Source organism: Humulus lupulus, chromosome X, assembly GCF_963169125.1.
Source record: "Humulus lupulus chromosome X, drHumLupu1.1, whole genome shotgun sequence".
Lineage (NCBI taxonomy): Eukaryota > Viridiplantae > Streptophyta > Magnoliopsida > Rosales > Cannabaceae > Humulus > Humulus lupulus.
In genome coordinates this window covers 142,949,530-142,961,525 of record NC_084802.1, presented here as the reverse complement: position 1 = coordinate 142,961,525, position 11,996 = coordinate 142,949,530, and the positions used below count along the sequence as shown (strand labels likewise).

The window sequence follows — 11,996 nt, the reverse complement described above, 5'->3', positions numbered from 1 at the left end:
AAAGGGTATACCTGGATTTTTGGAGTACAGAGTATGATGAGTTAGTGAGATTGATTCATACTGAATCATAGCTAAGGAGATTAAAGTCTGAACAAGAATCACTTTTCTTGTTCTCAAGTGTTTTGAGAGGCAAAATTTTTCCCGAGAGTATTTTTTTGTATTTGTTCATGATCATGGTGTTTTGATCATTGAGAGATTGAGCTGCTGTAATCAAGAGTTGTATACACATTGTATCAAGATCAATAAAGGGGAGAAACTGGAAGTAGGAACTACCATTTGGCCGAACCAGTATAAAACTGTTTGTGTTTCTTGCTTTATTTTCTTTTCTGTTTTGCTGAGATAATTGCTGTAGCAATACTTTAGCATTCCACTGTTTGATTGGTATTTCTGTGTTCTTGTGCATCAGTTTTAATTATTGCTAACATTTAGCATTAGTTTGTAGTTGTGCTTGCTGTTTAGTTGTGTTAGCAGGAATTACCACATTCTTCATTATCCTCTCCACAGTTGATGCCTAATAAGAAAATTTCAAAATGACAGTAATTAGATAGTTTTAAGATTTGTCCGATTTTCAAAGGTCAATCATCTAGTTCCAGTTTCAGGCTAATAATGAAATTGGTGTTGGCCATTCTTAATCAACTAAAGGTAGGTAATCTTAGTACAGACATACCAGGCTTTTATTCGTGGAGAGGATAGAAAATTTACAACCTTATATCACTAACAAGCTCAACTAGGCACCACAACGCATAGGTCAAGTAATTTCTATAAAATTTGAAATGAACCCACAGCTAAAATTCCCAATTACTAGAAGAGCCACACCCTTATACCTCATCAAAATCCTAGAAACTTCTATATATTTTCAACAACCCCACTATCTTAATTACATATATGTCTAGATCTCCAATCCACCTAAAATTTAAAAAGTAAAAATTCACCTATTTTCTACGTCAGAGTATGAGTTTACATACAAATAAGTAAATCATCCTGTCAGAATTTCGAAATCAAGTCCAGATTTTAGACCCAATAAAATAAATTCTGAACCAAAATTCTCTCTGGTATGATTTGGTGAGACAGACTATGGGGAATGGGGAGCCAGATCTATATAAATTTTATTAACTACCCAATTAAGTCAATTGTAGAATACAAACCAAAAATCAGCAAAATCTAATAGATACGAATAAAAACAGTTACGAAATATTGCATCCTCTTCACACTCACTGCTATCTGACTTGGTTCCTGAAAAACTCTCTAGTGATTGCTCAGTGTTCCCACTTCCCATCATAAACCCAAATACAGTGCTTGCTCTTCATACTCTTTTTTTTTTCCCCTGAATTCTCAGGAAAAAAGGAAAGGAAAAACGGAAAGGAAAGAAAGAAAGAAAACTTCACCCCCTAAATTCTCTTCGTTGGTTCTCCACATTTCATCTCTATCAGGTATCTAATGTTACTCTTTAATTTCCATATCTATGTTTTGATTAATCTAATTTATGTATATCAGCATTTGGGTTTTCAAGAAATTTTAATAATGTACTGAGCTGAGATTCTCGTAGGTGAAAAGAAATTAAGTCAATTTTTGGTGGAGTTGGTTTCTTAGAGGTTTCTCTCGTGATGAAATGATGGGATTATTTATTTGTTCTCAATTATTTTTTATCAAATAGACAATTTCTGGGCTGTTGAAAAATATTTTACTTGTTTTTTGTTCTTTTGATTTTGATTTATACATTTATAAGCCAATACTTTGTATGTAAACTAACTAAAACAATATTGGCATATTATCTACTTTCTTATATGAGTTTGCTCTATTTTTGTCATATACTCTATGATGAGTTCTATTTAATATCCAAATATAAAGGTAAAGTGAGCTATTTCATTCTACTTGGAGTGAATTATATGGTACTAATTAAAGAAAACAAATCAAAACTATGATTGGATTCAGAAAACTTAAAGTTGTACTTCCATCTTAAAGTTATCTACCAACTTTGATACAAGAACACTTGATGGGCACTAAATTGTTTCTCTCTCTCTTTACTGTTTTCTGGCTGGAATTGAATTCTGGGTTGATTGGTCTGGATTTTATTGCTGTTTTTTTCTCTGAATTACTGGGTTAGCAATTGTTTGAAGCAGGAAGATTTTATCAGTTTTGCCTAATGATAAAAGCAATTTATATGAGTTCTGTTTCAATCATTTCAGGACTACAAGAGTACAATAAAAGCAATTTACACGGGTTCTGAATTTCTGGAGAGTGTTTTTGCTGGTGTTGAAGTTGGTATAGTGTTTCTGTACTTGTCGTTTTTTGTTCATACTAGTTCGTAACTGTCCTTTATGCCTTAACAAGCTTAAATGATCATTTATTCTGCTGGACTAATCCTGAATATTGATGCACAGGCTCGATGCTTATTTGTTTCGTCGATTTCAGTTATTCAGGATTCACTCCACGAACATAAACAACGGGTGGACTTGCCAAAAAGTAAGTGTTATGTTTATGGATAGTTTCCCTTGATATCAATGTACAAAATGTGTCTGTGCATGCATGTTTTCATGTCACTCAAACTACATCAACATCAAGAACAAGAATATTCACAAGCTCATTCCCTCCCTCCCAATACTATTACAATTTTTTTTGGTCACTGTTGTATATGCAAAAACAATCAATAGAATATTCTTTAGATATTTTAATTAATTTCTTCTTTTTGTAGAGAAAGAAAGAAAGATAAAACTTGTTCTAATTGTAGCTTAAATGTTAAGATATTAATGTTTATGCATTTTTGTTGAGTGTTCTACAATTCTAACATCTACTAGTCTTCCTAAAAAAAATAGTTGTTGGGTTTATTATATCTGTGTATTTATATGTACTGAAAGAATGTTAGCTACTTGTTGTCTTTGGTTGATTTGTGTTGAATTTCATTTTCTTATCTATAGTATTTACAAGTTATATTAAATATAAGAAAGTGAAACTAATTTTCATTTCCATTAAAGATATTTGGTTTCGTTTGTCTATTAATTGTTTTAATGTTTGCACAATAACTCTCTCCTTTGCTCATTATTGTATTCTCTCAAACTTGTTCCTCATATTTTTTTTAATCCTATTGAAACATATTGTGCATTGTTGCAGGTACTTTTCCTTCGGATAAAGAGAGAAGACATTTCTACCTTAGGTTAAAGAGAGAGAGAGAAGAAATTTCTGTAGAGCATCAGGTTTAATCCTTAATGGGCTTATATGCTTATAGAGATTGAATGATCTTATTTGTTTGTTATTCTATTTAAATCAAACTTGAACTAAATTTATTGTTTGTATTGGTATTATCTCTTGTTCTAAATGTTATACTCATGATCAAATAACAAAGTCAGTAGTTAAAAGGAAACTCTTTCTCAAAACTAGAACAACATATTCAATGGCACATTTAAATAAATGTGTAGAGTGTAGAATGTAATGTTAGTAAAAACAGAAGTGAACCAAAATGAATATAGCTCAGAAAACTAAATAGAGAAGAAGAAAAGAAATAATGAAACCAACACAAGAATTATATTGGTTGAAGAACAAAGATCACTGTGATCTTTGTCTCTACTCCAGTTTCGAACTTGATCTCATATTCTTTATTGAACAATTGATAAAGTATGAATCCTATAAGGCAAAGTATCTTTGCCTATATATGTCACACTCCTCACATATAAATAAATTTATAAACAACTAGATATCTTTGTCCTTTTTTCTCTTGATCTGATTTTTTTTTTTTTTTTTTGATTATGAAGAAGACTAGGACTTATATAGCTAGCTTAGATAGCAGCTAAGTGAAGAAAATGTTGAACAAAAATTGGGTGAAACTAAACAGGTATTATTTCAAAAATAACTTTAAATTTCAAGTAATATTGAAGGCCTAAGAAAATATATTAAGGTTAATCTCTTTTTTTTTTTAAATATGTAGAGCTACAAAAGAGTACACGGATGCGGCATGGGACTTTGTGAAAATGGTAGAAAGAAATTATGGTTTTCCAAATAAAATTATCTGTCCTTGTAAGAAGTGTCGAAACTTAAATCATCATTGTGTTGATGATGTTTTTGAGCACTTAGTTATAACCGGAATGGATCCAACTTATCGTATTTGGGTTCACCATGGAGAGCAACCCATTGATACTCAAGTTGGCGAAGTTTCGAATGATATGGATGCATTTGATTTATACACGACTGCTGCCATGGATGATGTGGACAATAATATAGGTTGTGGAGGTGGTGAAGATGATGAATTTGTTAACGAAGATCTTCAAAAGAAGTTGGAGGATGCGGAAACTCCTTTATATGAAGGGTGTGAGAAATACACAAAACTTTCATCAATTGTAGGTTTATATAGGTTGAAGAATCTGAATGGTTGGACAGACAAAAGTTTTACTAGACTATTAGAACTCCTTTGTGATATGTTTCCCAAAAACAATGTACTTCCTGATTCCATGTACTCAGTTAGGAAATTTTTGAGAAATTTTGATTTGAAATATGAAAAGATTGATGCTTGTATTAATGATTGTTGCTTATTTAGAAAGGAGAAGGCTAAAATGGATGTTTGTCCAAAGTGTAGTGTTTCTAGATGGAAAGTTGATAAACACACAAAGAATGTTAAAGTTGGTGAGGCTGCCAAAGTTTTGAGGTATTTTCCGATAATACCCCGAGTGAAAAGATTGTTTAGATCAAAAGAAATGGCTGAAAACTTAAGGTGGCATTTCACTCATAAAAGTATTGATGGGAAGATACGACATCCAGTGGATACACCTGCTTGGGATTCCATTAATGAAAGATGGCCAGAGTTTAATCTTGAACCACGCAACCTTAGGCTCGGACTAGCTGCTGATGGAATTAACCCCTATAAAAGTCTAAGCTCCACTTATAGTTGTTGGCCAGTGATGCTTGTTATCTATAATTTACCACCTTGGTTGTGCATGAGGGACGAAAATACATTTTTGTCATTATTGATTCCAGGTCGTAAACAACCTGGAAACAATATTGATATTTATTTGGAGCCTCTTATTGAAGACTTAAACAAATTGTGGAATAATGGAGTGCATACTTATGATGCATTCGACAAAAGCTTCTTCAATTTGAAGGCAATGTTGTTGTGGACAATAAACGATTTTCCTGCATATGGAAATCTTGCTGGGTGTACAACCAAAGGCAAGACAGCTTGCCCGATTTGTGGTAATGATACATGTGCAACTAGGCTGAAACATAGTAAAAAATTTTCATACCAAAATACTAGGAGATTTCTCCCGTTTGATCATCCATATCGGTCTAAGAAAGCATGGTTCAATGGAGCTACAGAAGAAAGAGGCCCCCCTAAAGTTTTGAGTGGTAGTGAAATTGTTGAAGAACTAAATCAAATTACCAACGATTTTGGAAAAAATATGAATCCCAAAAAAAGGAGTCGGGATAATAAGGTGGAAGGAATGTGGAAGAAGAAATCTATATTTTTCAATCTACCATATTGGGAGGTTAGTTTAAAAAACGCTATTGTATACCTTTCAACATCATTTCTGCATAACGTTTGAAAAATGCTATTAAAGTAAGTATTTTCAATTTAACATAATCAATGACTACATACATAAAACGCTATGACTGACATCTAATTATATTTTTAAAACGCTATTATATATCTTTCAACAGCATTTTTACATCACAATTTAAAAATGCTATGAAAAGGTCCAGACTTTTAATAACATGGGATAATATAGCGTTTGTAATAACGCTATCGTTTGTTAAAGACAGCGTTTTAAAAACGCTATGGAATGCAGTTTTTCTTGTAGTGCTACCTCAACTAGAACCAGTGAAATGAGGCATCGTCATCCGAGCATCGCGCCTAGCGGTGCCTTCTTGCCATATCTGATCCTCGGCCCCCTTAGCTATAAGGGCCCTTCTCCACTACCTGAGCATAGTTGGTAGTCCTCAGATCCAATGTTATCCTGACGTCACGAGCTATCATGGCATTCAATCCCCGCACAAACCAATCATTCCATACCATATCAGTAGGCACCAAGTCTAGTGCGAACTTCGCCAACCGGTCAAACTTTAGTGGAAATTCTGAAACCATCATTTGGTTCTAAGTCAGACTAACAAACTCATCCACTTTCGTAGCTCAGATTGCAACACTATAGTATTTCTCATTGAAGACATCTCTCAATTCTTTCCAGGTCATAGCTGTCACATCCTTCCTCTGGGACACAACTTCCCACCAGATGCGGGCATCTTCTCTTAGCATGTAACTGGCACAGGCCACCCTCTCGTTCCCTTCTACCCTCATGAAATCTAGGATAGAAGAAGTCATATTCATCCACTACTCTGCCTGCAGTGGATCTGGACCGCCAAGGTGGGAGGGTTTTGCTACCTGAACCTCTCGTATAAAGGCTCCCACCTATTCCCCATCACAGGCTGGGCTGGCACTAGTGCCACAACCTATGGAATTTGTAACCCAATACCCTGAGGAGGGGCTTGCTGCCTTAGTTCTCGGTGCTCATCTTCTATTTGTTGAAGTCTTGCTTCCATTTCGACAAACAATTGTTGCCAGTTCTGTGGGGCAAGGAGGGTCCTAACCTTGGTTATCATCTTTGGCCCTATTGCCACTAAGTCTGATTAATCGCCAAGGTATAACTTCAATATGCCTGCAATCGATGATGCCACACATCAGGAATGATAACAACATCCAAAAACCACCTCCCAGACCCATCAATCAGTCACAAACTATAGGTCAACACATACCATACAACATACGCATATAACAATCAAAGGGTCATGCCCTGGCATCATACATATATAAACACATTCATCGTGCTCTATCTATAACATTCAGGCGAACAGGGCAACTTAAACAAGCAGTTAAACACATAGTTCATTTAATACCGACAAACCCTGAGTCAAGTTTGACACTGGCAGCGAGCGTACATGTTCGGTCGATCTCTAGGAACCACAAAATTTGGCACGCTCTGATACCAAATTGTAACACCCTACTACCTTAGAGTCGTTACAATTTGATTTATAAATGTGCCATTAGCTCGCTAATCGAGGTTTTCAGTTAAAAGTGTGATTGAATTAAAATAAAGACGCATTCGACAACATTAGTTATAAAAGATTTGGACATTCATTAAAATCATAAAAGTTATACAATTAGGATCCCAAAATACTGTTTCGAAAATGTAGATATAATCGACCTAAGTGACAAAATCAATTGTTACAACATATCCTGCAAAACAACCCCGACCGTGGCAGCCAGGTAGGCCGAACATGTACACGCCGCTCCACGCTCTCTAACTCATGGTTGGTCGACCTTACCATTGCCCTTACCTGCACCATAGAGCACCGGTGATCCGAGACCCAGCAAGAAAACTCAATGCATAACTTAATATAATTCAGTCTGATAATACACAGTTTAAAAAAACAACAGATTAAACATATATCGGCCTATGACCCAAGTGCTTTACCAGGTGCTGGGTTCACGGTCATCACTGAGCAGGTGAATACTGCACCCTTAGAGGGTCTCGCCCTAGCAGGCTACATTCAACATACCTTCATCGTTCTTGACCATTGCCGTTATCGGCCTTCGCCGTTCCCGACCCTTGTTGTTTCTGGCCTTAGCCGTTCATTCATAATCATGCACCACATAGCATAGCATTTACAAGTATTCACACATATATTAAACACAAATAATTGGTCCATGCCCTAAAATACAAATAATGGGGCCATGCCCTGCTCTACAGGCACAAACAATTTTCTTACTTGTGTCTCGAGCTTATAGATTGACGCGATCCCGTGAACAATCCCCATAACCCAAGCTTTGACGTAAAAGCTAATCACAACGTATCCATAATAACAATCCACAAGACCTAAAACAAATAAGAACTTTGAAATATTAGTCTAGCCTCCAGGACCTCAAATCATACTAAATCGGGTAGTAGGATCCTTCCCGAGCCCTAAGATTTGGGTTCCCGAGCTTAAAATCCTAGATTGGCCATAATCCTATATTTATGATGCGGTGCCTCCAATTAGATCCGCATCGCACCAACAATTAGGGCCGCGACCCTCTCCATGTTAGAGAGCCTAGCCTAAATTTTCCTAGACATGCGTCATGGTGCGCCCTGCCCAGGGCTGTAGCGCTAAGGAGATTCAACGAATCCCCAAGGCCTCCTGCATTCAAACGAACCGCAGCGCCCAAGAACAGAGCTACGGTGCAACCCCGCTAACCCAGAATTTCTAGCATTTTCGGATTTCTAAACCCCCTGCAAATCAACCTTAACATATTCTAATGCCAAAATTGAGTCCCAAAATACCTCCACTACATCTAGAGCAGTACACAAACCCTAAAACCTGAACCGAAACCTCATCAAAACTCTACTTAATCTCTTGAGTTCAAAAACTCCCAAAACACTAAAAAGACAGAGAAATTTACAAAAAAGCTTGCTCTAAACCTTACCTCTATGTTGATTTCGAGCTTAAGCTAGATCTCCAACACCTCCATCTGCAAATCCTCAACTTCCAGCTCCAAATTCTGAGCTTTTCCATCAATTCTTCCCAAAATTCTCTAAGTCACCAAGAAAGGGATAGAAAGCCGAGAGAGAGAAAAAGAGATGGGCTGAGAGGGGTTTCTACTTTGTTTTTTTTTTTTCGTTAGTTCTAGTATCCTGTTCAGCTTAAGCCTATCCTTAGCTACATAATGTCCAAAATTCCTTTAAGTCTATCCCTAATCCTTTAATGCCACGAAGGGCAATCCTGTCATTTGCCACATCCCGCTAATTCCTCGAATGTTTCTATAAATCCCCATTTAATACTGACATACTTAAATAATCACAAAATAATTACCCGTTACACGGTAACCCCGAACAACTGCTATATTCCCAAAATAACCCTAGGCTCACCCCCGAGTTGGGTATTCGACCCCGTTGTGACTATTTCGCTCCCTAGGACCGTCTCGGATCACACATCACAAATATATCACCACTACCTCGTGGTCTCAAGCACAACATGCAAATAATTCACATTTATGCCCCCAACGGGCTAAAATTACAATTATGCCCCTATTAACCGAAATGGCCCCACATGCATATTTAATTCACCTAAACATGCATTTCTAATCACATAATCATTTAATCCACATATTAACACAATTAAATCAATTATTACCCTCCCAGCACACTAATCAATGCTCTAAGCCTGATTAGCAAATTTGGGACGTTACCATTTGCCTTACCTTCGGCACTGTTGGTCGTATATAATGTATTCCATATGTCTATGTTAAGGAAACATGTATTAGATAAAACTCATGTGTTGAGTTATGAAGATTTGGAAATGGAGGCAGAATTATCCTATGTGGAGCAGCCAGTTCAGAGTTTAAACAAAAGGACAAGGCCCTGAGGAACAAAACCATATCTTTAGTTAAGGTATTATAGAGGAACAACATGGTTGAGGGAGTGACCTGGGAATTGGCATCAGATATGCGGGATTTATATCCCGAGTTGTTCAGATAAAATATCGAGGATGAAATTCCTGTAAGGAGAGGATAGTTGTAACATCCCAAATTACCTTACAAGGCTTAGGGCCTTGATAATGGGGCCAGGATGGAAAATTATGGAAATTATGTGATTATGTGATATATATATATATGTGTATCATTATATTATTGTGTGAATTATATTATAATATGACTTGATATGCATGTTTGGGTGTATTAAATATGCAAGTGGGCCCATTTCTGATTAAAAGGGAAATTTTTGTAATTTGGCATGTTACAGGTATATTTTGCATATATGTGTTGAACCACATCATTATTTGGATAGTTTTGGGTTATTTGACATGAGACGATCCTAGCGAGCAAAGTAGTGATTTAGTCACAACGGGGTCATATACGAGCTTGGGTTGAACCTAGGCGTAATTTGGGTGGATGGTTTCACCACCCTTGGGTGGATTGGAAGTCCCGAGAGCACGGGAGTGGTCTCGGAGTTTGTTTTTAAGGATTGAATATTATAAGATTATTATTTATGGTTGTGACTAGGTTACCGCTAAGGCTTGGGACAGGATCGTGCTCGAGGGTGATTCATATTTAATTGGTGCTTGGACCAAAGGTAAGAAAGTTGCACCCAGTATATGATACATGTGATTATTCCTTGGCCCGAATTATTGAACAAGAATATGAATAGGACATGAATGCGTAAGAATGTGCATGATTATGATTATGCTTATGATTCCTGAATTACTGAATAGTAATATGAATAGGGTATGAACGCCTGAGAATGTGCATGATTATGATTATAGATTAAGCATGTTGAATGCTTTGTATTTGGATAAATGGTATATGATATATGCTTGTCTATATTATCCGATTAAGAAAGGCTTGACTTATGAGTCAAAGACGACAATAGCGTGCTAAGCACTGGTTGGAAAGCATTGACTTATGAGTTAAGGGAGATAATAGCACGTTGAGCGCTGGTCGTTTTGGTTAAGCTAACCAGGAGCGCATCATATGCTTGTCCGATCTAATGGTCGTGGAAAACGCAGTGCCCGGTTGGCTGGGCCGGCTCCAAGTCTGGTTATATAAAGGATAGGGCAAAGGTCCCCGGGGTGACTTATTAGTCCCATATCCTAGGGCCGAGCCCCAGACTTGACTTATGAGTCAAGAACGACATTAGCACGCTGAGTGTCTGTCAAAAGCATTGACTTATAAGTCAAGGGCGGCAATAGCATTCAGCGTTGTTCGAAAAGCATTGACTTATGAGTCAAGGGTGGCAAGAGCGCGTTGGGCACTAGTTAATATGGTTATGCCTAATCAGGAGCGTGATATACGCTTGACCGACCTATTGGTCGTGGAAAATCATAGCACTAGGTACGCTAGTCCAACTCTAAGGTTGGTTATACAGAGGATAGGGCAAAGGGCCCCGGGGTGACTCATTAGTCCCATATCCTATGGCGCTGAGCCCCAGTGTGATTTATTAATCATGTATTAGGGCGTTGAGCCCTATTATGATTCAGTAATCATGTATTTTGGGCATCAGGCCCCGGTATGATTCATTATCATTTATCTTGGGCTATTGGCCCTTATGATGCTATAGTCATTAATATGAATGGTATGCATGCATGAGTAGGGTTATTACTGCTAGGCATGCTTATTATGATTTGGCAATATGTTATTAATTTCTTATGGGCATGCTTAAGTTTTCTTGCTAAGCCTTAGCTCACAGGTGCTACATGGTGCAGGTAAAGGGAAAAGAAAGTTGGACCATCCTTGAGTTTAAGAGCTTAGGTGACGATGTGTACATATGTGGCTGCTCGACCACCACACGGTCGAGGTTTTAAATAGGAACTAGGGCCAAACCCTATTTTGCTACTTAGGTCGACTGGTTGTAACTTTTCCATTGTAATTAACCTTTTTTAAATGTATTTTGGGATCCCATGTATGGAGTAAATGTTTTAGTGAAACAGTTGTACCTTTGACCAAAAATTTTTAGCCCTAAACCGTTAATCACGTTTAGTTACACGATTATGGAAAATGATTTGTTTAGCGAGTTCAATACTATTTAAAATACACAGTGTAACAGTTCCTGAGTAGTAGGGCGTTATAACTACGAGACATACTTATCTCCAGAGGTAGTTCCCTGTTCAGCTGGCTGCTAGGAGTATGTCCTAAAAGCATGTAAAAGACATTTATTATTTCGATGAATAAATAAATACAATGGTTTATTATTGTTATATTTAGATTATTAAATTATTTTTTGAATAATTTTGTAAACATAAGAAAAATTCCATATTCATTATTGAGGATGTGATCTTGTATTAGTACGAAAGAATTAAGATCACATGAATGAATAAAAATAGTCAACAACAACAAATTGAAGTTATGGAATTCTTTAATTGGGGTTGTAAGTACGGTTTGCTGAGTATCATATTGATACAAATAATCTAGATTCAGATTATTGATGTGGTAAGACATCTCGGTAAAGGTGATTTATATAATATGATTATATATGACATGGACCGAT

At 36.7% G+C, this 11,996-nt stretch overlaps 1 protein-coding gene and 1 long non-coding RNA gene across 2 annotated transcripts; both read left to right on the top strand.

Moving 5' to 3' along the window:
* The first annotated feature begins 2,232 nt into the window (after nucleotides 1–2,232).
* LOC133803491 (uncharacterized) lies at nucleotides 2,233–2,449 on the top strand. The gene is made up of 2 exons (XR_009877983.1): nucleotides 2,233–2,262; nucleotides 2,382–2,449. It is a non-coding gene; the product is annotated as an uncharacterized LOC133803491 (long non-coding RNA).
* A 1,345-nt stretch (nucleotides 2,450–3,794) lies between these two features.
* Nucleotides 3,795–6,239, top strand: LOC133806334 (uncharacterized). Its single transcript, XM_062244449.1, has 3 exons — nucleotides 3,795–3,826; nucleotides 3,920–5,471; nucleotides 6,168–6,239. The coding sequence occupies exons 1-3, from the start codon at nucleotides 3,795–3,797 to the stop codon at nucleotides 6,237–6,239; spliced, it is 1,656 nt and encodes a 551-aa protein (XP_062100433.1).
* Nucleotides 6,240–11,996: the final 5,757 nt, after the last annotated feature.

Coding starts and splice junctions, on each gene's coding strand:
- LOC133806334 (XM_062244449.1), top strand. CDS start 3,795: ATGTTGAACAAAAATTGGGTGAAACTAAACAG. Junction 3,827..3,919: donor AATTGGGTGAAACTAAACAG/GTATTATTTCAA, acceptor TTAAATATGTAG/AGCTACAAAAGAGTACACGG. Junction 5,472..6,167: donor TCAATCTACCATATTGGGAG/GTTAGTTTAAAA, acceptor AATTCTTTCCAG/GTCATAGCTGTCACATCCTT.